At 41.5% G+C, this 26,060-nt stretch overlaps 1 protein-coding gene across 1 annotated transcript in view; it reads right to left on the bottom strand.

The window, feature by feature from the left end:
* Positions 1–1,388: 1,388 nt before the first annotated feature.
* LOC115456897 (mitochondrial import inner membrane translocase subunit Tim10) overlaps positions 1,389–26,060 on the bottom strand; it is a 32,970-nt gene continuing 8,298 nt past the window's right edge. Inside the window, exon 3 of the mRNA XM_030186279.1 lies at positions 1,389–1,743. Within this exon, the coding sequence (XP_030042139.1) occupies positions 1,539–1,743 (205 nt within the window). The 3' untranslated portion in view covers positions 1,389–1,538. The remainder of the gene's footprint in view (positions 1,744–26,060) is intronic.

The raw sequence follows: 26,060 nt of genomic DNA, 5'->3' as shown, positions 1-26,060 counted from the left end.
AGCACCCCTGGTACCGGAGGAGAAGGGCGCAACAGCTCTCCCAGAATCTCTGGAAGAACGGCCCGGAGACTCTCGTGCAGAGCGGCTGTGGAGAAAGACTGAGAAGCCGATGCAGGTGTCGAGGTCAGAGTCTGTTCCGGGCTGTCCAAGGGGGGCGCATCGACACCTCCTGAACAGAGGGTGAGTGGTCCTCCCGGTGCCGATGCCTACTGGGTGCCGACTGCCTCGGCGACCCAGAGCTCTCGGTACCGAGACGGGAAGGAGACCGGTGACGATGCTTCTTTGACTTCTTCAAGTGAAGCATGTCACCGGAGCTTCCCGGTATGGACGAGGACGTAGAATCCAACTGTCGCTTCCTCGGGGCCGAGGCCGAAGAAGGTCGATCTCGGGGGGGGGGGGGGGGGGGGGGGCTGTACCGCAGGAGCCCTCAGGGCAGGGGAAGACCCACCCGAAGGCTCAACGCCACCAGCAGGGGAATGGACAGCCCTCACTTGCACTCCAGACGAAGCACCACCATCCGACGACATCAGCAATAGTGGAGGTCCCGGTACCACCGACGTCGACGCAGCCTTTCGATGTCTCGGTACCGACGATGCAGGAGGTAGAAGCCTCGATGCAGTCGATGCCGAGGTCGAAGACTTCGATGCTGTCGACGTCGATGCACTCGATGCGTCCCGTGCTGTTGTCGTCGAAGAGCCCAAGAACAACGCGTTCCACTGGGCCAATCTCGCTACCTGAGTCCTCTTTTTCAAAAGAGCACAAAGACTGCAGGCCTGCGGGCGGTGCCCAGCCCCCAGACACTGAAGACACGAAGCGTGCCTATCAGTGAGCGAGATTACCCGGGCGCACTGGGTGCACTTCTTGAAGCCGCTGGAAGACTTCGATGACATGGGCGGAAAAATTACGCCAGCGAAATCAAAATTCTCGATGATGACGAGAGGCACCAAAAGAAGGGAGAAAAACCCGTACCGAGGCCAAATAGGCTGGTCCCGAAAGCGAAAGGAAACTTACGTGGGGAAAAAGCTGGAAACACGGGAAGGGGAAAAGACCGGATTTTTTTTTTTAAGCGAAAATCGCGAAGACGCGCGAGGTCAACTTGAGGGGCACGAAACGGCGGCAAAACACGACCGTCCCGAGCGTGGACAAAAGAAGACTGACGAACACGAGCCGGTTCGGGCAGGAAGACGGCCGCGCATGCACGGTGTGCATTGGCGCGCGAGGGCTAGCAAAGGCCTTTGCTAGTGAAGATTCTGATTGGAGGGGGCTGCCGTGGACGTCACCCATCAGTGAGAACAAGCAGCCTGCTTGTCCTCGGAGAACCATAACATCCCTGTGGAATAAGGAATGTGGCACTGCAGAACACAGAGTCTGTACTATGGAAAGACCAAGCACTACTAGCACTGCAGAGACACAATACAGAGTTATCATGACATGCGCCAGAAGCCAGTAATCAGACATGATGTTTTCCTGATTAGCACATGATCTGTGCCCTTTAATACATAGTCTGTTATAAGTTAGTGTCCACATGTACAGAGTGATCACTGGACTGGCCCTGCTCCCTGCTGCATTCTCTTCATCAGCTCCTCATCCTGCAATGACAGTTCTGTCAGTTTCTTGCCCATGCGCTCGTGGATGTCCAGGTACTTGGAGACACATCGATCCAAGCACACAGACTCTCCCTTTGACAGCTCGGCTTCCTTATAGTGAGGGGGAACACACTTCCGGTGGCAGGCATTTGTCATCCTGGGAAATAGCAAAAAAAAAAAAAGGAGGGAGAATAGAGTCATGAAAGAGAGGGAAAGACAAAGACAGAGGGGGAGGGGGAAGAGAAAACATGAACACTTAAAACACATCATGAGTTAATTCCAGGGCAGAGCTACAAACTACTTCTAATCACAATAAATCCACCAACTACCCTAAAAGGAAAGTTGGGGGAGGGGGAAGAATCCCATTAGCCTTTCACCTCCAGGATCCACTCCCACCCCAAGTGCACGCTGCAGGCTAGAATCTTCCTAACAAATGAGACATAACATCAAAACTGATGGTTCTTCTATAATTATAATTGGGAGAAACCCAAATTGTGGCAACACTTCATAATACAAATCCCAGAGCAAGCAGTTGCTTCCCATGTCTGCCTCAATAGCAGACGATGAACTTTTCCTCCAGGAATCTGTCCAAATCTTTTTTAAATCCAGATATGCTAATCGCCATTACCACATCCTCCGGAAATGAGTTCCAGAGCTTAACTATTCGTTGAGTGAAAAAATATTTCCTCCTATTGTTTTAAAAGTATTTCCATGTAACTTCAAGTGTCCCTTAGTCTTTGTACTTTTGGAACGAGTAAAAAAAAATCAATTTACTTCTCGTTCTACACCACTCAGGATTTTGTAGACCTCAATCATGTCTCCCCTCATCTGTCTCTTTTCCAAGCTGAAGAGTCCTAACCTCTTTAAGCCTGTCCTCATATGAGAAGAGTTCCATCCCCTTTATCATTTTGGTCGCTCTTCTCTGAACCTTTTCTAATTCCGCCATATCTTTTTTGAGATGCAGTGAGCAAAACTGAACACAATACTCAAGGTGCGGACACACCATGGATCGATACAGAGGCATTATAGTGTTTTCGGTCTTATTCACCATCCCATTCCTAATAATTCCTAGCATCATGTTTGCCTTTTTTGGTGATGCTGCATACTGAGCAAAATATTTCAGCGTATTATCTACGACATGCAGGTCTTTTTCTTGAGTGCTGACCACCACGGTGGACCCTAGCATCAGGTAACTATGATTTGGATTATTCTTTCCAATGTGCATCACCTTGCATTTATCCACATTAAATTTCACCTGCCATTTGGATGCCCAATTTCCTAAGGTCTTCCTGCAATATTCATAGTCTGCACATGTTTTAACAACCTTGAATAGTTTTGTATTATCTGCAAATCTGATCACCTCACTCATCGTTCTGATTTCCATATCATTTATAAATATCTTAAATAGTACCTGTCCCAGTACAGATCCCTGTGGCACTCCACAGTTACCCCTCCTCCACTGACAGAAATGACCATTTAACCGTACCCTCTGTTTTCTGTCCAATAACCAATTACTAATCCACATCAGAACCTTGACTCCTATCCCTTCTCTATTGAGGATACTGATCATTTCATCCTACTCTATTTTCTATCTTTTAACCAGTTTTTAATCCACAATAGGACATTACCTCCTACCTCATGACTAATTTCCTCAAAAGTGACTTTACGTGAGGTACTCTGTCAAATACCTTTTGAACATCCAGATACACAATATCGACCAACTCACCTTTATCCACCCCTTCAAAGAAATGTAGCAGATTGGCGAGGCAAGATTTCCTGTGCTTATGTATATGCTCTGCAATTTTGTTCTTTATAATGGTCCCTACCATGTTGCCGAGCACCCTCTTCTGAAGACGCATCTTGCCAGTATGTTCAAGTCTCTCTCATGCATATTTGTTGAATGGCTAGATGTGTCTGCAGGAGAGGCTTGAGAAGCACAGCCATAAAACATAAAAATATAGAAAGAGTTAATCACACATACATACAATACCTGTACATCATCCTGAGACAATAATCAGGACATCAAACTAGGCAAACTGAGTAAATAGAGCTTTATGAAAAGCTAAATAATCATGCTCAAACTTTAAAAAATTCACAACTGCGAAGCTTTTGCTGCTATTTTCATTCTATAGTGATCGCCAACTGAATTTCTTGGATTGGCAGCTATTATTGTAATACTTGATAAGTGCAATGGATTACCTGGCAGGGTGATTTGTTGTCTACAGTTGGTCGGAAATAAGGCAGCCAAAATAACTGATGGACGTTTAAAAAAAAAAGATAGGGGTCCTTTTACAAAGGCACGCTGAAAAATGGCTTGCGGTAGTGTAGGGCGGGTTTTGGGCACACGCCTTAAGAAAGGTCTTTTTTAATTTTTGCCAAAAATTGCCGCGCGTCCATTTTGGGTTTGAGACCTTACCGCCTGCCACTGACCTAGCGGTAAAGACTCATGCGGTAACCGGGTAGAAATCACCTATGCGCACCAAATCCCACTTGGCATGTGTCTGTTATGTGCGCCCGAAAATAAAAAATATTTTCCAGACGCGCATATCGGATGCGCGCCAAAAATGAAATTACTGCAAGAGCCACACTGTAGTCGGGCGGTAACTCAGCTTAGTAAAAGGACCCCATAATATGCCAGATCATTGCTGCATGCTCTTCATTGGCTTCCATTATGCACCCAAATTCAATTCAAATTTATGACACTATCTTATCAAGCACCGAGAAGGGTTGGCCGTAGTTCTTTGGTAGGACACATTCAGCAGCATCACACAGGAAGATCTTGTGACCTACAAGTAAGGATATGCAAAGGAAGCCTTTGCAGTGTAGGGTCTTCAGTAAAGGACCCTCAGCTATGGAATTCTACATCCCTGGACTGAGACTAGAGGATGATTTATTTATGACATTATTATCCCACATTAGTTATATTTGGGAAAAGTTAGAGACTTGAGTGGTGGGGCACTATGTGTCCGCTTTGTAGGGATGTTATAGGCGATATTGATAACACAGGATGTCTGACAAGTGGCTGAAGTCTAATTTTTCTGGGAGTTTTATGGGTGGGTTGCTATTTTTATTAAATTGTTTTTTCTTATATGGCTTTTCATGTCATGTAAACTGTATTGGGTAGTAATTATACTGGGTGCAGTATATAAACAAGAAATGTGTACAGGCATCAGTTTTTTTCCAGTCAAAAGACTGTCCAAGGTGCTTCACAAATGTTAAAATTGTTAAAATGGAGGGGGGGGGGTATCAAAACTAAAAACAACCCACAGAGAGAACAAAGGAGATATCAAATATAAGCAAAACAGCAACCAACCTACTCTGCCTTCATACTAAAATGCTGAGGGACCTCCAAAACACCAGGAGACTCCCAGGTTTCTGGCTGAAAGTCTCTCTTGCCTAAGCTCATTGGGTAAAGCTATTCCAAAGCAATAATGCCACAGCAGAAAACACTCACGCTCTTCAGCTCATGAAAAGAAATGAAGTTACACAGTAGCATATTTAAAACAAACAGGAAGAAATATTTTTCACCCAATATATAGTTAAGCTCTGAAATTCATTGCAGGAGCAAGTGGTAAAAGCGGTGAATATAGCTGGGTTTAAAAAAAAAAAAAGGTTTGGCTGAATTCCTGGAGGAAAAGTCCAAAACACTGTTATTAAGGTAGACCTAGGGAAAGCCACTGTTTATCTGAGGGAGTAGGTAGCATCGAATCTTGCCACTTTTTAGGGTTCTGACAGATACTTGTGAACTGGACTGGGGACTGCTGGCAACAGAATACTGAGATAGATGGACCCTTGGTCTGAACCAGCAGAGTAATAACAAGAGATAACCCTTGTAATTCTTATATACCATATGAATCCCTTAATAGGGTCCAATGCATTTTACAACACAAAAATATATAGCAGAATTACAATAACCCATTATCATAGTACAGCACAGAAAAATAAACTTCCCAAATCAATGACTAATGTTTTGAGCTTCTTTTGAAAACACAATTAGTTTCTGTTCTAGTAATGTTAGGAACAGAATTCCAATAAGGAATCATAAAATTAGGAAAAATGGTTATTAACTGTTTTAAGAAACCAGGCTCCCTTCAATATTACTGATGGTAAAAATCAATAGACAGTGCAGTCGCTTTGAGAATCTAATCATAGAGATACATACCAAATCTGTAACTAAGGATGATGCAAGACCATAAATGGCCTGAAATACAATACAGATTTAAAGACAGGATTCTCTGCTGCACTGGAAAGCAGTGTAGTGTTGACCTATAGGCAGAAAAACTATCAAATTTTCTAAGGTTAAATATCAACTTGATTTAACTCCCTATCCAGTTGATACCAGTTAAGTTTGCATCTCAAACACAGGGGGGTGATTATGTCTGAGACAAAATGCCAAGCTAGGGAGCTTAAAACTAACACAAGCAACTATCAGTGGCTAATAAAGCTCTGAAACAAAAGGTGAAGCACTGATCTTCGTAGAAAACCATCATTGTGGCAGCAATGTTCTGTATGATTTGCAACCAATGCAGCATCCTGCGGGTAACCCTACATGCAACACACCGCAATGAGCTAGCAAGGAAACAGCAAGCAAATGTTATTGCTCTCTTCAGCAGGTTCAAATCCAAAACTGGTCAGAGTTGCTTCAACAACCTTAACTTCAGAAAGGATAAGCAGGTAACACCAGCAAGTTGGGATTCCAAACACGAGTCAACTGTAATCTCATATCAGGCCTTCTCAGTCATTAGGAAGATGGGTCAACCCTCAATTACTGGAAGTAAAACTAATCCTGACAGGTCTACTCAACCAAGCCTCACAGTTTCTGTTTTATGATTATTTAAGATCAATGTCTTTTTTAGCCAAGATGCAACAGCAGCTGAATAATCCTTCCTTCCGCTCGATCGCATTGTTGGGATCACTTTCTAGAGGTACAATCCACTGGATGATGGCAACACAGATTTTTGTAATAAGAGTCAGCGATCTTCTCCAAATGACCAAATTATAAGACAGTTTTAAAAAGTAATATAAAGACTTCATATAAATTAAAAAAAAAAGTAATATGGACATAGGTGAGTCTTAGAGTGCATCACAGGAAGTCATCCTGGATATGGAAAGGAATGCCTTAAATTTCAGAGACTGGATATCTTCAGTCTGTTGGGGAGGGTTTGATCACCCACCATACCTACTAGGCCTAAGGACCTACCTGAATAAGGATGGTGTGGTCAATTAGGAAAGGCACATGATATGATGGTCACAAGTGTGTCTGTTTCAAAGTTACGGATCCAAAATGTTGAGAATGGACCCATGATGTGAAAGTCAACCAAATCAAAAAGTTACTGAGTTCTGCGCTCAATTTATCTAATCTACTATTTTCTAACCTCATGTGTAATAAAAATGAACTCAAAGCGTTTTTATTAAGTACTTTTGGAGAGACTGTTGTGGTGACTTTAGTCATGTTTTCTCAGACGTGGTCACATTTGTTCCTAACTAGAAGAAGCAGGGCATCTGCTATTAATGCAACTGCTGCCTCAACACTAAATCTCAACACAAATCTCCACTGGCATGGATCTAATACATCAATGTTTCCTAGAAAATCATGTAGCCAAAGCCATTCGGGTTTTCAGGATATCCACAATGAATAGGCATGAGATAAATATGCATGTACTACTTCCATTATATGAAAATCTCTCTCATGCCTATTGATTGTGAATATCCTGAAATCCTGACTGGCTAGATGTGTCCCAAGTATTGGGTTGAAAACCCCTGATCTAAAGAGTTACAGCCTTTTTGATAATCTTTGTCAAGTTTATGTTTATTCCACACTTGATATACCACCTTTCTGTAGATACAGTCAAAACAGTTTACATATACTAAGGAAGGAAGGGCAGAAATAAGCTGATAGTTACAACACAAGGCAGGGTCCAAATGATCTCTCTTCAAGACTACAGTAATGATGAACCTTTTAAGCACATTCCCCAGCCACATCAAGATTTTGTCTGGGAAAGATTTCATTATACATGAAGGACATGAATCCCCTAACTTTCACCTAAACTAAAAATGTTCTTAACCTGCTGCCAAGACGGAAGGGTGGGGATTACACTACCCAAAACAGAAGGGTGGATTACGCTACCCAAAAAGGAAGGATCAGGATCCAAACCTGCCCCTTTAGCAATTAAAAATTGAGCAAGGCAAACATTTTGGCTATGGAAACTAGAGGTGGCCAACTTTAGTTCTAAATTATGCCGCAAAGCAGTGATTGTGTGAAAAAAAGTGGCCAGACATTTACAAACTGACATCATATGTACCTCTCCTGCCAGCAAAACTTTTCCCAGAACATTTTGAATGATTCCAAATAAGGCCTTACAGTAGGATTATTCCCTACCATTTAAATGGTACAGCAATAACCACCCTACTTAGTCTTAATCTTTCTCCACTTTGCCTCATCAACCAAATTTTGTGATCGGACCCAAGCAACAACTGACTGGCAACCAACAAAATTTCTACTAAATCAAGAAAGAGAACATTTCTCAATCTAGGTTCAAATAATGGCCAGAGATAACTCGTTATACCATTTGGCTATCAAGTTTTCTGTTGAGTCATTCATGTCCAAAATACTATCACCTACCAAATTACATCAATGATCAACAGATGCTTTCTCTACAGTCCTATGAATAATGGGTGATTGGGCTAACTTATGTTCAAATGAACTAAAATAAAAAACAGAGTACATGATCAGACCACTGCACTACCTCCGTGCCCAACAATCTCAATTTTCCCTACTACCTAAACTTGTAGTAACCCCAACAGATCTAATATATGACCTCCCACAAGCGTGTGGACCTCTACTAATTGCTCAAACTCACTTATTGCAGATGACTGCAGAAAACTCTGGGCCCTTATACAACTCAAGAGGTTGAGGCCTCTTAATAAAAAGAAACAAATGGAGTCTTAAGATCTGAGCAGTAAACTCCTGATTGCCAAACTAATTAGTCTATCCCAGTGCAGGAAAACATCAACAGGACAGGACAAAAAAAATCAAACCTAACGGACAGAAATTTTTAACACCAAGAAGTGAAGTTCCCGTGATGCAGCCAGCGATTGAAACAAAGGCCCCTGTCAGGAGTTACAGAAGATCTGGAATGATGATACTGATAAGCTAAGGTGCCATTTTCAAAGCATAGAGACTTACAAAGATACATGGAGACAAATTTTCAAAGCACTTAGAATTACAAAGTTATATAGTAACCTATGAAACTTTGTAAGTCTAAGTGCTTTGAAAATGAGCCTCCATGTGTATTTTGAAGTTTATTTATGTGATACAATCAATTTATAAACACTGTGACTATTGGAAATGTGATTATCTCCCTGTTGAGATACAAGACATATGAGATCTCATCTTATATATTTTTTCCTGTGGGACATTTTTCTAATGAATGATTTTTGTAGTTTGATAATAGGATGCAATGGAGGGTTTGTTTTTTTTGAGACTTGTGATTATTGGTCAGTTTGGTGATGTTTTTGACTGAGGTCTCTCTATTGTTGCTTTTGGTGATTTTTTTTTTTTAATTGCAAAGTGGCTCTTAATATGGATTATATAAAATTTACACAGAAAGGTCTACATATTTTAGATTTAAAGCAGATTGCTGCTTTTTCTCTCTTCATTTTTCTGGTTGAGCAACACAAAGGAACAATTTTAAGCAGGACCACTGATAAGCCACTGCATCTGAATATAATTCACCTTGAGCTATCAATGTATGTGTGAGCTAAATACAAATAAAAAGATATCTATATCTATCTTTTAAGGTTAATTTTTTTTTTATTCAGGATCAAAAGGAACAGCAAACAGAAGCCATTACAGAAAAATGGGAAAACTATGAGAGAACAAAAGCACTATACCATATAAAAACAGAAGAAACTTACGATCCTAATTTTGTATATGTTCTGCTGTCGCCCAACCCCTTATCCTTTGAGAAGACAACTAAGACGGACTGTTGTCTGTACTCTTATGACTCCAGACCATCTATTAAGGTAAATGTATCAAAAATTCCCTAACTCTTCCCCTAACGCAGGCAAAGGACCCTGAGAAGCCCATTACTGAATAACCAAATCATGATTTGCTCTGAAATTTATTAAAAACTGCGCTTCTGGCCTTGTGGGAGATACTTTGAAAGTAACAGTTCCAAACAGACAAAAGAGACTTTTCTTCTGTGGGTAGGCTGGACAGCCCATGCCTCACATAATATGTAATCTGTTTCTCCAATACCAAAAGGAGGGAGGCTCACCCTTCAACCAATGGTTGAGTATACACTTCTTCCCCAGTGCATAGGCTTACTAAGAAATAAGCGAGAAGCTGTATCAGAAATCCCATAAGTTTCCCACTTAGCCAATAAGACTCCTTTCCAAGAAAGGACTATACGCTGACCAAAAATAGCCCCATATATCTATGAAATGCCCTTCAAAAAGCTTGGCTACTACTGCAGCTACAGAAGGCAGGAAAAAAAAAAGTGTCTCCTCGCTGACATTTGGAACACTGAGCAAGAGAGGCACCCAACCTGCTTTAGAGGCCTGGTACTGTGATATATATGCTCTATGTATACATGGTATTCACTCTCTTGGAATTCGGCACTAAAGACCTGCTTCAGGATTGCCTTAATCAGTTTAGAGAAATCCATCCCATCCAGAGCAAACCAACGGTTTTTACTCCAAGCTGTACGCAGTCCAGATACAGAGACCTGTCCAAAAGCATTTCCCTGCAAAATATCTCCAAGACTTTGACCTAATCCTGTTTTCAGAACAGCTTGATTTAGGCTTGCATAGTAGTGGTATAAGCAAAATGATCCTTTTGTGCTAAAAGTCTTTGTTGTAATTCCCCCCCCCCCCACCCCCCCAAAAAAATGAATAAGAGACCGCCATCTTCATTGAAGAGATGTTCAAACAAGGTGATACCCAAGTCAGACCATCTCCTAAAGAACCCAGACTCCATGCCTGGCAGAAACTCGGTATTACCCCTACATGGCAATAAATCACTAACAGTAGGATTTTGGTTCCAAAATTGCAAAAGCTCCCACCAAATCTCAAGGGTTGCAGCGATATACTGCTGCTGTAAATCTGTGGAAAATTCTAAGCCCTAACCTGCAAAAGATGTCAGGATGAACAGATGGATGTAGAAATGTTACCAGAAATTACGGAGGATAACAAACAGGGCAACACAATAATAATGTCTCTAGATTTACACCTGTCTTTTAGATTGTAAGCTCCTTGAGCAGGGACTGTCCTTCCATGTTAAATTGTACAGCGCTGCGTAACCCTAGTAGCGCTTTAGAAATGTTAAGTAGTAGTAATGGGTGATTTCAATTACCCTGATACTGACTGAGTAAATGTAACATCAGGGAATGCTGGGGAGGCAAACTTCCTTGATGAAATAAAGGACTACTTTATGGAGCAGCTAGTACAGGAGCCAACAAGAGGAGGAAAAACTCTAGACCTAGTCCTTAGTGGAGTGCATGATCTGGTGCAGGAGGTAATGGTGCTGGGGTCGCTTGATAACAGTGATCTTTTGATCAGATTTGATATCGGCTTTGGAGTAAGTACATACAGGAAATGCAATACATTAGCATTTAACTTTCAAAAAGGAGACTGATAAAATGGGGGGGGGGGGGACGGGACTGAAGAAGAGCAGCTGCGAAGGTCAAAAAATTACATCATGCGTGGGTGCTGTTCAAAAATACAGCATCCATGCCTGGTGTAGGATGGAAGCCCAGGCCAAATATACCCTGTGGTTTAAAAAAGGAGGGGGGAAGACCAAACGACAGCTGGCATAGTTAAAAAGTGAGGTGAAGGAAGCTATTACAGCTAAAAGAAAATCCTTCAGAAAATGGAAGAAGGATCTGACTGAAAATAATAAGAAAAAGCATAAGGAATAGCAAGTCAAATGCAAAGCAATGATAAGGAAGGCAATGAGGGACTTTGAAAAAAAAAAAGATAAAAAGATTGCTTTGGAGACAAACACACATAGTAAAAACTTTTAGGTATATTAAAAGCAAGAAGCTGGCAAAAGAAACAGTTTGACTGCTAGATGACTGATGGGTAAAAGGGGCATTCAGGGAAGACAAAACCATAGCAGATAAATTAAATGAATTCTTTTCTTCAGTCTTCACTGAGCAAGATTTGGTGGAGATATCAGTGCCAGAAATGGTATTCAAAGCCAAGGTAACACAGAATTTTTAAAAAGGTTCCAGAGCTGATCTGGGAAATTATAGACTGGTGAGCCTGACATCAGTGCCGGGCAAAATGGTAGACTATTATAAAGAACAAAATTACACAGCACATTGAAAAACACGAATTAATGAGACAAAGCCAGCATGGATGTACTGAAAGGAAATCTTGCCTCACCAATCTTTGAAGGGGTGAACAAATATGTGGATAACAGAGAGACGGTCGATACTGTGTATCTGGATTTTCATAAGGCATTTGACAAAGTACCTCATGAAAGACTCCAGAGGAAATTAGAGAGTCATGGGAAAGGAGGTAGAGTTCTATTGTGGATTAAAAACTGGTTAAAAGATAGAACACAGACAGTAGGGTTAAATGGTCAGTATTATCAATGGAGAAGGGTAGATAGTAGGGTTCCCCAGGGATCTGTGCTCAGACCTCTGCCTTTTAACATATTTATAAATGATCTAGAGATGGGATTAACGAGGTAGTTAAATTTACTGATGACACAAAGTTATTCAATGTTTTTAAGCTGCAAGAGAACTGTGAAAACATTACAAGAGGACCTTATGAGACTGGGCATCAAAATGGCAGATGACGTTTAATGTGAGCAAGTGCAAACTGATGCATGTGGGAAAGATGAACCTGAACTACAGCTACGTAATGCAAGGTTCCACATTAGGAGTCACCGACCAGAAAGGGATCTAGGCATCATTGTTGATGATACGTTGAAACCCTCTGCTCAGTGTGTGGCAGCGGCTAAGAAAGCAAATAGAATGTTAGATATTATTAGGAAAGGAAAGTCTTTGTATCGCTCCATGGTGTGACCGCACTTCGAATACTGTGTGCAATTCTGGTTATTGCATCTAAAAAAAAAGAAGTGGAATTAGAAAGGTATAGAGAAGGGCAACGAAAATGATAATGGGGATGGAACTACTAAAACGGCTATGGCTCTTTAGCTTGAAGAAAAGATATGATAGACATCTATAAAATAATGAGTGTAGTGGAACAGGTAGATGTGAATCATTTGTTTACTCTTTCCAAAAATACTAGGACTAGGGGGCACACAATGAAGCTACGAAGCAGTAAATTGAAAACGAATCGGAGAAAATATTTCTTCACTCAACGTGTAATTGTCTGGAATTCGTTGCCAGAGAATGTAGTAAAAGGAGTTAGCTTAGCGGGTTTTAAAAAAGGTTTGGATGGCTTCCTAAAGGAAAAGTCCATAGACCATTATTAAAATGGACTTGGGGAAAAATCCACTGTTTATTTCTAGTATAATTAGCATAAAATGCATTGTACTGTTTTGGGATCTTGCCAGCTACTTGTAACCTGAATTGGCCACTGCTGGAAACAGGATGCTGGGCTTGACCTTCGGTGTGTCCCAGTATGGCAATACTTATGTACTTAAAGTTCAGATACCATGGAGCAAACAGTGCCTGTTTCCAAGATACTTGAGGTAACTTGCTCAGAAGCAAATATCCAATTCCGAAGATGCCTTAGTAGACAAGCATATATCTTGTGACAGGGTAGACCTAACCCTCCCTGCGACCAAGTATCATAAAGATACTCCATACGCATTTTTGATTTCTTCCCACTCTAAAAAAAAACTTCCTACACATTCTAGTTAGAAACCGCAAATCTTTCCTCAAGAGACGTAGTGGTAACACTTGCAAAACAATAGCTGGCGAGGGAAAATAATCACCATTTTACAGAGATTAATCCTACCCATTAATGATAAAGGTAAGTGATGCCATTTTTCGAATTTAACTTCTGCATCCTGCAACAACCTGTCTTCATTCATACGATATTATGCTTTGTGTGTCCATAGACAACACCACCACCCCAAGTAACAGAAAGAGTTACCTGCCTATTTCAACGGAAAGGGTCCCCTCCAACCCAAACCATGAATCTGATCCCTCTGCATGGCCTCTGACTTTTCAAAATTTAATTTGGAAACCCACGAAATTCCCATACTAATAATGCAGCAATTGAAGCATGGGGAATGTACCACATAAACCAACAGGTCATCAGCAAAGGCTGATATTTTAAAAGTATATATATATCTTAAAATGCTAGAGCAACTCTCATCCTCTTTTACCTGCCTGTCCTGGTGAACTGTACCCTGGGGGACAGACTGCAACAAGGCCAGCGAGGTCCTAGTAATAAATACAGTTTCAGGGCTATGTAACAAATGAATAATAGCAAGGCACGTGTGTTTAGAATAGAACACACACTGAAAAGCGAATGAAGCATAAATGCACTGCACCCAATAAAAACTATGAAAATATTCTTTACAGACCTGCAAAATCAGGTTCCCACAAATGCTGAGTCAGGGAACCAGCTACAGTACCTTTCTACCTGCAGTGTTACCAGGCCCACCTGACAGCACAAATCGGCAAACAATGCAGTCCATAGTTCTTGATTTCCCATCCTTACCCAACTAGGACAAAACAATGTATTAAGCTACAGGCACCCCAAAACATCAAAGAGAAGCTCTAGAAGTGGTAAGCCACTTTGGCTCACCCTGACAGTGAACCACAAATAGTAGCAAAGGTTTCAAACAGGGCCCTCAGCAATGATATAAGTAATGGGTGGAGCTTTGAAAATCACGGGAGGGGTGGGGGGAAGGGGTCAGGAGCAGACAGTGGTTTCATGTAGATCACAATCTTACTGCCTAAACAAAGGCAGCAGATAAAAGGGCATTATGCTAACACTCTACTCACCTCCTTAAAGAGCACTGTTATCTTAAACTGATCCACCTTTAGTAAGCTGCCTGAGAAGGTGATCCCTGCAGTCCTTGAAGTTACAGTTTTAACATTCAGTTTAATTAGGCAGCCTCTCTATCCAACAACTTTATTGTGTGTCTGTTAATTCATTTTGTGTTTGAGAACTACTCTCCCTGCAGGCTGTTGTGGAATGGAGGAGTAGCCTAGTGGTTAGAGAAGTGATTTTCAAACTTTCATCTTGTGGCACACTTACAAGTTACAAAAACTGTCAAGGCACACCACTGGAATCTAACCCATACCTGCCTGACCCTGCTAAGATCCATTCCATCCCTGCAAGTTACCTCCTCCATCCCCATCTGTACCTGAAGTAGTCATTTAATTATGCTACTAAAATACATTAAAGCACCAATATACCTGCTATTGGGAAACTGGAACAAGATGGATCATTATAGATTTCTATGCTGAAACCACCCACATGCCAGCAAATCATTCACCTCAATTGCAGATACAGAATATGACTCTCACCCGATACAAAATAGGGAACCACAAAAATAACATGCAGACAAAAACTGAAAGCAGAGATACCAGACTCTGCATGTTGTGCAACACTAGAGAAATGGAAAGAAATGCATGTCCTCCTGTACAGTACAAAATAAAGCCAACAGATGTAAATTCTCAACACCGACATAATTTAATCACTAAACTGAAAATAAAATCATTTTCCCTAACTTTGTAGTCTGGTGATTTTATTATTCTAATCATCTTGTCCCCAGTCTGTCTGTGCTCTTAACTCTGTTTCCAAGGCCTTCTTTCCATTTGCTATTTCATTTCTCACCTCATGCCCTATATCTGTTTGGCACTGATTTTTCATGTTCAGCTTTCTTTAATTTCTCTGCCTCCTTCTCAAATCTATCTTGTTTTCCTTCTTTCATCACTTCATGTGCAGAATGTCTCCCCTCTTCCCTTTATGTTATGTTACACCTTACTTCTATTCTGCAACTACCTATAAAGTTCTCTGTGGATTACAAAAGAATTTAACACAATGAATTCAAGAATTACAATATAGGTAACCAACATGTTCACATAGAATGGAAAATTGTGTGTCCAGCTATCTACAAATCTCTTCATCTGTCTTAACTCTGAATGCAGCTTTGGGTGTAAGGGTTACATGTGAGCTCCAACTTTACTGTTCACCTTCCTCATCTTTCTTCAGGAAATTTGGCATCATTTGGAGGATAATCATAATCAAATACTCAATTGAAACACATCATCTGGATCCCCACAATATTAGCAGCATCTCTGTAACTCATCTTCCCCTATGACTGGCAACAACATAGCACTTCTGACAGTGGAGGAGTAGCCTAGTGGTTAGTGCAGTGGATTTTGATCCTGGGGAACCGAGTTCGATTCCCACTACAGCTCCTTGTGACTCTGGGCAAGTCACTTAACCCTCCATTTCCCCTGGTACAAAATAAGTACCTAAATATATATAAACCGCTGTGAATGTAGCTGCAAAAACCTCAGAAAGGCGGTATATCAAGTCCCATTTCCCTTGTGCCCCCGTTCCATCAGGTCAATGCAAAATGAGCTAAAGTTGATGATATTTCTTGCTCCATAAACGTCTTCCAGCATTATTGGGGTTTCCAGCTCAATTAGAACCAGACCATTGGTCTATAGCAGTGATTCCCAAACCTGTCCTGGGGGAACCCCAGTCAGGTTTTCAAGGTATCCACAATTACTATTCATGATATTGATTTGAATACACTGCCTCCTTAGTATGCAAGCTAGCTGGGGTTCCCCTAGGACAGGTTTGGGAATCACTGATCTACACTATCACTGATGTTCATTCACAACTAACTGTGGGGTTTTCCCTTATTATCCCCCCCCCCATGAAATTCAGCCCAGACATCACAGTAATGCTCCTCAGCCAGTGGATGCAGTGACTGCCCTATAACCTAGAATGTGGATCTTAGGTTCTGCTGCTGGTGTAGCCCTTGAGCAATGGCTTGGACACCCTTTCCCCAGAGCACCTCATATCAGTCATCCGCACACTCTTTACCTGCAGCTGATAAAGCTTTGAAAACATATAGCACCTCAGCAATGCAATGTGATTTACTCACATGTTCACAGACCACCACCTATGGTTCATTCTGCACTTGCCTAAGAAAGGAAGCAGTGCTCTCCAACGCTGAACACACGTGTGTTAATGTTTGTACACAATCACCTACAGCTTACAGTAAGTACCTACAGCTGCTTTACTAACATTTTAAAGTAATATATTTCTGAAATTACTCACAAGCAAACATACTATGTTGACTCAGCGTCCAGTGCACAAAAAACACCGGGGCAGCAACGTGCGGTTTTGACCGGATTAAACCAGTTTAGAGAGCGTGGTATTCTGCGATAGATGAACAAAGGGATTCTGTGGGCTCTTTTCCATTCACAGTGGAAGCCAATGAGAATCGCATGCTGATCAGTATAGCGATACACAAAAAGGTCAGTCTACCTTTACGGAGCGGGGGAGGAGATTTTGCAGGAGGTCTTGGGCAGGCAACGGCCTGTTCCACTGGCTCACCTCTTAAGAAACTGCTCAAAGACAGCTCTCAACTATAGCCGCTAGTATCTTCAGTGTTAGGGATACAGATACTTTTTCTCTCAGGGTGACTTCTCCACACCCCCGGTTGTTCAGTCCCAACCCCTCCGCGAAGTTTCGCCTTGAGTCAAATCACAGTTCTGGTACCTGGAATATGCCCCCTGGTGTTTTTCATAAGAATAAAATACTTGGTTAGCAGGCTTAAGATGCTATGCAAATTAGGAAATTGATATGAAGATCAGCTCCTCCTAGCCCTCACCAACCACTTGGTTGTGGGGAATTCTTCTCCCAACAGACAGTTCCTACAACACTCCTCCAACTGAGCCCTCTTTTACTGGAGAACTGGGGTCTCAATTAAACAGCTTCCACCCTTTGGACAGGACTAACTTACTCCATAACCATAAAGTCCTGTCCTCTACCCCCGGGTGTTAGCCCAATTCTTAGTTCCAAAAGGGCCCAGTGTTTCCTCACACTGGTATCCCCAACATAGCTGCAATACTTACATAGCACACTTCAAGATGTGAATATTTTTCTCGAGTACCTTTTTCAGCTCAGAGATGATGCTTCCTGCCTCAAATATCCCAGGAAGAGTCTTTTATAGAGCTGCTAATAGCTCATTCCATCCCTTCTGGGCCTCCCCCTCTTCTAGAAGCAGGAGATGATTCCCCTCAAGAAGGTTTAATAGACAGGAGATGAAGTGACGTCAAAACGCTGAAACCAATAAGGTCAGTCTGAGTTTGCCCTTCCCAGCACAGCCGTCATCCTCGTATACTCAAAACAAAGCAAGCAAACCTACAAGCTGCTGCGTGTACGTCGTCATTCTTGTTACTTGGCAGCATTTTTATTTAATCTCACTTATATTTTCAAATATGCCAGCTTGTGCAGCATATGGATGTACACAGAGGAAGCATAAAAACGGGATAACTTTTCATAGAGTAGTAATTTCTTATAAATCTTAATCAGTGGTTAGTTGGAGGGGCTGGTTACAGGGACACCCTAGCATGTGTTGTTCGTGCAGAGATTTGATTTCTCTTGGTAATGGGCCACTAAAGACATTATGAGAATCAGGTGCTTAACATTCAGAGTTTCTAATAATGACATTCATATCCCACATTTAACATGTATTAGGTTGAAGCCTGGGAGCATTTGAAAGCTTTTTTTTTTTTTTTTTTACCTGTGCCCAGATGGTTTATGGGAACTTGCTGCTTCTGTTTTGAAGAATACAATTGTATACTATAAAAATGCACTTACTATTGTTTACTAATATGATTTACTACTGGTTGATATGCAGCAGAAGTTAACTTCATGCTTTCTAATATAATTTTCAATAGCATTTTTCTCAGTCATTACCCAAATACAAGTAAAATTATAATGTCAATTATATGACCGTGTCTGCCTCTTATGGTAATTTTTGTTAATTAAAGCCGTGTCAGAAAAATATTTGCAAGTGTGATTTTATTATGCAGGCAAATACACCGCCAAAATACAAAATAGCAAGCAGCACAGTATTAGTCGCCAAGTTTATACAAAGTTGATTATTTTCAGTGGAAAATAAATCTGTTGGCTGCCTGCTATGTGAATATTACATCACTTTAATTATTGCTACTAAGTATTTAGGGCATATGCCTTAAACATAGATTGTTTACATTTGTTTATCTAGACCTTACATGCACATGGTATTGCTTATTAAACCTGAATGCAAAACCAAAGTGTGGTTAAACATTTTGGTGTAAACTCTGTGGTTTATGACTTTACTTGTTATGAAATGTTTTACGTCCTACTGATCTGTACATCTGTTGTGTTATTTTGACGGGTGGAAACTGTCAGGTGGGCTTATAGGGAGGGAGGGGAAGGGTTCTTGGGGTAAAAGTAAGTTTTTATTGTGCCACGTTGGATAGTTTACTGTTTTTTCTTGTTCTGTATGAAGCTTATCAACCAACATGTTTTGCTTTTAATAAAGATGATTAAACCATAAAAAAATATGTTTTGGATGTTACTGAATTCTATTATTCTGTCTCACTGTATTTCCAGTTTTGGTACAGAATGAACCATCAGAACAACAAAATAAGAAAACCAATGGGCTGCATTAGGGGCTTATAGCCCACTTAGTTATGTTTCCACAAATGAGAGATCTGACAGAAAATATTTTTATTGTTTTAACTTATAAACCACTTGTCCCTGAAACATGCTCAATCAACAGAATAATCAATTTGTGTATCTAAAGGTAAAGTTCTACAAAACAGATGACGATGTGATTACATGTGCCCCAATGAAAGGAGAGTTTAATTCTACTTCCATTTAATTTCAATACATTCCATCATCTTTATAACACCAGGCTTCCCAAGGCAGATTACAACAACATTTAACATGAACCCATCAGGAAACAGGATATCCTCACTGAAATTTGGCTATCTGTATTGTATACAGTGTATTTATTTAGTTTTTAGTGTAGAAAAATGAGCACAAAATACAGAGTTTAAAATTGCTGTTTCTACCAGCTATAATAATTTTTAAGCTGTTTTAGTGATATTCAATTATTTCATGATATTTATATCTGCATATGGGAAGCTTTCAAATAAATTAAAAAGCTGTCCAATAAGTAAAAAAACAAAACAAAACAAATAAACCTTTTGTCCTCCACCTTTTAAGGCACTACCAATCCAACTGAAACAGCTTTAGACTTGTTACAGATGGACTAACAATAAAAAAAAAAACAAAAAAAAAACGATAATGGATGCAGCAGCTCATAGGTTTGCTTGCTTTGTTTTGCATAAACAGGGATGACGGCTGCACTGGGAAGGGGAAACTCAGACCATCCTAATTGGCTTCCTTGCTTACAATGGACTAATAGGCTCATTTCCACTACTATTAAACCTCCTTGGTTCCCCTTCTTAATGGGGAACCATCCTCTTCCCTCTGTCATGAGCCCTCTCTAGCCTACAGCTTCCTGGCCTTTTGTTAGAACTCCCTCTGGTGGTCCCTTTCATATTATTTTACAGGCTTTTCACCACGAGCGCCATCTGGTGGCCGCTTCAGGGCATGGCATGACATCCTTATCACACTGGTGACAGGCAGAAATCTAAAGAAGAAAGAGCACAACCACCCCTGGAACAGGGCTGGAATCCAATGCATAGTTGTACTTTTTTTTGTGCCATTTCCCCATGAAAGGGCTCCTGGGCATCTGGAGCAGATAACAACATAGTAACATAGTAGATGACGGCAGAAAAAGACCTGCACGGTCCATCCAGTCTGCCCAACAAGATTAACTCATATGTGCTACTTTTTGTGTATACCTTACCTTGATTTGTATCTGTCTTTTTCAGGGCACCGACCATATAAGTCTGCCCAGCACTAGCCCCGCCTCCCAACCACCAGCCCCGCCTCTGCCATCCAATCTCCGCTAAGCTCCTGAGGATCCCTTCCTTCTGATAATAAGAGGAGTTAGTAGAGGAGGGAGCTCCCTAGCTTCTCGCTGCAGATCCTTGGAGCCTGCTGCCAATCAAACTATGCAACTGAGGCTGGATGCTGGGAACTGTCACGCTGCCTGTCCTCCTCCTGATTTTTGGGTGAGTAGCTTGAGGTTTGGAGAGTGAAGGGATGGAGTGTGCAGGCTCTGTGTTAGAAAGTGGTGAAACCAGTTGTCTCATCGATATCCCACATCTGTGCAGGCAGTTTTGGCACAGTAATCAAAACAGGGATTTTAAATTAAAAAAAGAAAATTGAAAGGGATACTTTCACAAGCCCGAAACATCCTGGGATAAAAAGAGCAACTTCCAGCCTCCTGATCTTCTGAAAACCAGAGGCTGAGCTCTAAACATTGTGGGAAACATCTGTGGCTGCTATGCCTCTTTCTGCTCATCAGTAAACAAGTCCACCAAGGGAAATTCAAAAGTATATTTATGGGAAAGCTGCGGTGGTTAAAAATGGGTTTTTTCGGGGGGGGGGGGGGGGGGGGGGGGGGGCGCGTAAGCTACACATGGCTTTTATTTGTATTAAAGCTGTGAAACCCTGTGGAAGTGTAACGGGAATATGCATAGCAGCCACACTTACCGACTGACTGCTATTCGCTTGACCTGGTGTTTTCCCTACTGAGCTGCATGGTACAAGTTCATGCAGCTTATTTGCATGCAATTTCTTTTGAGAATCGCTCGCTATTTCCACCTTGATAATTTTTACCAAGGTGGAAATAATGAGCAGTTCTTTCTGGGGACTTTTGTGCATCAGACCCTTAGTGATGTACTTTGGGGGAGGAGCAATGACTGTCAGGGTCAAGGAGGGAAGGGGCATTTGGATGCAGTAAAAATAACCATTATGTCTCTGTATGCTGTCTGACAGCCCAATACATGCCCTGTGCTGCCCTAGCTACACCTCTACTATCAGTAAAAGCACTCAATTTTCTTACAAAAAGATAAAGTATTATTAAAGTTAAGAGCTAGTCTCTCCATAATAATTCAAGGCTTGGTACACCCCAAGAGAATATCCTTTCCCTCCCTGGTGTCCTTATTCAGGATAAGAGGGTCGAGACAACATTTAATTATTATCTTACAACAACTCTGCTTCACTTGAGTTGAAATCTCTTAACGGCTGCCCGGCAGAAGTGACACAATGGCCGGAGTACAATTGCTTGAAGATGAACTGTCTAAAATCTCATGCAATGCGGTTCATGGGTTATGGTATGATTCTTGTTGGTTGGTCTATTCCTCCATCCAATTGCCTCCCAGTGTTGGGAGTTCTGCTTGTTTCAAAACGGACATAGGATGCTCAAATCTACTCAGTAGTTATATTTGTCTTTTTTTAAATGAGAGCTATCAGACATTTCTTCGCCAAAGACACCCTACTCTGGAATGTACTCCCAAAAACCACGAGGACTACGTACTATTGGAGGAGGCGGAAGGCCTCAATTATTTAATGTACAGAATTAATTCCTAATATTTTTGGACAGAGAGAAATGGAGGTCTTTCCTTCAAATCATGGGAAAAGTTTGCTGGAATAGCAATTTACACTCTACCCCTCCTCTTGCCAAGTCAGGTAATTGAACCTGATTGCCCACGATCTCTCCCATTGAATATGGTCAGGCCTCAGGGAATCCAGCAGACAGAAGTCTTTCCCATGTCTTTTGTATAAGGCCACTTCAAAGCAAATGAGATTGACTTTATCTTGTAACAGTGAGGGAAATAACACTTGCAGAAAACATCTTTCTGTCTAAAATAAAAGATCAATACTGTATCTCACAAAGGAGAGGCAATTGAACTTCTCTGAGAAGCAGACTACTGGGGCCAGGCAACTGGAGCCTTTTGTAGCTTTCTTTATTATGCATTTCCTTGAAAAACAAGAGAAACTATGTTCTGACATGTTTTCCAAAACACAGAGGCTGGGCTATCAGGTAAGAAATATATCACATCTAAAAGGAAACAGTTTAACTTGTCTCCACTTTTAGAATAAGGATATAGGAGAAATACTAAGATAAAAGATCAAAGGTTCTGAGAAATATATTCCTGTGTGAGAAAAGCTGTAAAGATGAACAGAAGAGATAATGATCCAAAACATTTGGACAACAGACCAACTGCATCTTCAAAGGAAATGTAAACAGATGCTATGTATTTCTTTATTGACAGGAGATCCTGACTGCAAGATGCTAATTAAAGGGGTGAGAGAAACCCTCCTCCTTCTTGTGCTCCTTTTGTATTGAAAGGGAAAAGAAACCCTATATAATATTTCTCTGCCAGATAGGAGGTTGGTCAGTGTGCAGCGATCTTGGCCTCACGCCAGAGAACTGAGAGACTGCCCTGACCACTTTCCATTGTAATTTCATTTTCTGTATATGTTCTTCTCTCTGTACTATACCTATTTCTTTTTGTTTATCCCAATCTTTGGATAAATAAATAAACCTGTGTTTTTCCCCAACAGAAGCTTCCTTGGCTCTTTCCTTTTGTTATTGTTTTAATAGGCTTAAACCAGCTGTCTGTGTTTCTAAGATAACAGTTGAGAGGATTTGTCTGTGTAGTACTGCTGGCCTGATTGGACTCCGGGGTGCAGCAAGAACAGGTGCAAACAGTACGGCCACCTCAACTTCCGGAAATTGCTAAAGACCTGTTTGGAAGATCATATTCCACTGACTAAACTTAACTACCTAAATCGAGCAACACAAAGATATCCAAACTTGTATTGAACTTTATGATTGTTATATAACCTCCCTCTCTATGATTCTCTGATGTGTCTGTTCATATATATTTCATTGTAAATACCACCTATGGTGAAAAAACAAATATAGAGTGAACTATGTAAGCCACGTTGAGCCTGCAAATAGGTGGGAAAATGTGGGGTACAAATGTAACAAATAAATACTAATTTTAATCTATGCCTTGGTGACTAAGAGGTATATTTTCAAAGCACTTAGCCTTCCAAAGTTCCATACGTTTCTATGGAACTTTGGAAGGCTAAGTGCTTTGAAAATATGCCTCCAAGTTGCCTTGACTACTTCAGTTCATTCTACAGTGGTCTGCAGTTAGCTTCTACTACTACTACGTCTGTAAATTATGCCTCATGTGGTCTTTCTACTTAAAAAAAATTATTGGCTTCCAAACGTTTACCAAATCAAATTCAAAATTCTTGTCCTGGTTTACATGCTTCTTTGACTGGTCAGTCATCTTTAATGCTCTGATATGGAACTGTAGCATACGCAATAGCATAACCACCCTCCCATGGTTCCTGCCTGTTCTTGGATTCATTTTGAGATAATCTGTGGATCCACCTTTAATGTATTTGCTCGATTCTTTAGAACGCCATCCAGCATTACCTTCCTTTGTATATAAACATCATTCACAAGCTTTAAGGCCAAGCTCAAATCCCACTTCTTGCAGGTTTATCTGACTCGATGGGATATGGCATCTGCAGCAAGATCTTTCCGTTTTACTCCTCTACCTATTTTTTTCCTTGAACCTTTTCAACTTGATTTGCAAGTACAAGTACATTATGTAAGCCACTCTGATCCTCCCTGTGAAGGGCAACAAAGAAAGTCCTATAATAAACAGAAACCCCAAGCTCCATCAGAAGCTCTGATTTGTTGCAAATCAGCTACATAAAAATCCCAGAATTATACTGAAAAGAAGAAATGTATTTTCACCTCAAGAATGCAGAGCGCTAAGTAAAGGCAAGCATGGGGCATTCTCAAACAGAAAGGCTACTGAAGGCAGGGAAAATCTCAGCTAGTGTACAGCTCGAAAAAAACAAAACTAAACAGAACAGAAGCCCTAGCTGAAGCACTGTTCATGGAATCCACAATATGCAAAAAGTGTCCCAACAACACACAACAAAAGGGAAAACATGAATGTTCACAAAGAGTATGGGGGAGACTCGAAGAACTCAACTGATCGTTCACAAGGCGGGGCAAAAAACAAGATCTGTCAGACCAACCCTCAAACAACACACACAGGAGACAATTCAAAGGGACATCACAAGGATAAAAATTGGAGGAAAGATTTCTGACATGAAGGATTTTTGCATCATAGTATTAATGTGTTCCAGCTTATAGAGCTCTTTAGGATTTTTGCTGTTCCCGATATAGATTTGAAGGTGGTGGGGCCTTGCCACTCATTTACAGTTTTAGGGTGTTAACAAAACCCATCTTGTGATTTCAAACTGCATGTGTGCAATGCTACACTACAGGAGAAGCTAAGAGACACTTCCAAAACGATCCTGTCCCTATATCAGCTTTAATGTTACATTTTACATTTGTTTTAAGTTAAACATGAATTTAAAGCTCAACTTCAATATACACTTTTTCATTTTTTCTGAAAGGTGTGGGCGCAATCGATAGAACTGAAGTAACCACCAGACCTGTTCATCCTCCACAATCCTCCTCTGTTGCTTTTGTTCATGTATCTGTGCTGCTGCACCACAGTTGTGTATGGACATTAGTTATCCCCTGCACTGCAGCACTACCAGTGTCCCCGTTAAGGTAAATTATGTATCATACCTGATCAGTCCATAAACTGGTGGGTTGTGTCCATCTACCAGCAGGTGGAGATAGAGAGCAAAGCTTTTGCCTCCCTATATGTGGTCATGTGCTGCCGGAAACTCCTCAGTATGTCGATATCAAAGCTCCATCCGCAGGACTCAGCACTTAGAGAATTACACCCACAAAGGGACACTCTGCCCAGCTCACCACCGCCGAAACGGGGGAGTGGAATTAACCCAGCTCATCCCCACACAAGTGGGGGAGGGGAATCCGTCCAGCTCATCCCCGCGGAGCGGGGGAGGGACACCACACCACCGATGCGGGGGGGATCTGGCTTATCCTGCAACCGCGGGAGGAGCTGACTGACCTTAACACCGCCGAAGCGGGAGGGGTACAAAGCTGCCCTACAGCCGCACGAAGCGGTGAGGGAGCGCCGGCAGAATTTAGGTCTCAATCCAGCCCCGTAAAACGGAGGGGAGAGGAATGCAGCAGCTCACTGTAACACAAAATCGTCTCAACTCTTTGAAGAATCCAATTGAAAAAACTTGAACACAAAGTCCTCCTGAACAGGAACTGAAGACTAAACTTGAACCTGAAATGCAACCAGAATATAAACAGTACAGATATCTGGGAGGGGCTATGGATTGATCAGCTATGATTAATGAAAAGAAATTTATCAGGTATGATACATAATTTTATCTTCCATATCATCATGCTGATCAATCCATAGACTGGTGGGATGTACCGAAGCAGTACTCACCCAGGGCGGGACATTGAAATCCCTGACTGCAACACTGAAGCTCCAAACCGGGCCTCCGCCCGAGCAGCCACAGTCAAGCGGTAATGTCTGGAGAAGGTATGGGCCGATGCCCAAGTTGCCGCCTTGCAAATCTCTTCCAAGGAGACGGACCCGGCCTCTGCCATCGAGGCCGCCTGAGCTCTAGTGGAGTGAGCCTTCAGCTGGATAGGCGGCACCTTCCTCGCGG

The sequence above is a fragment of the Microcaecilia unicolor genome, chromosome 1 (assembly GCF_901765095.1).
Source record: "Microcaecilia unicolor chromosome 1, aMicUni1.1, whole genome shotgun sequence".
NCBI classification, from domain to species: Eukaryota; Metazoa; Chordata; class Amphibia; order Gymnophiona; family Siphonopidae; genus Microcaecilia; species Microcaecilia unicolor.
Note: the sequence above shows the minus strand (reverse complement) of the source record. Positions and strands in the feature narration are given on the sequence as shown.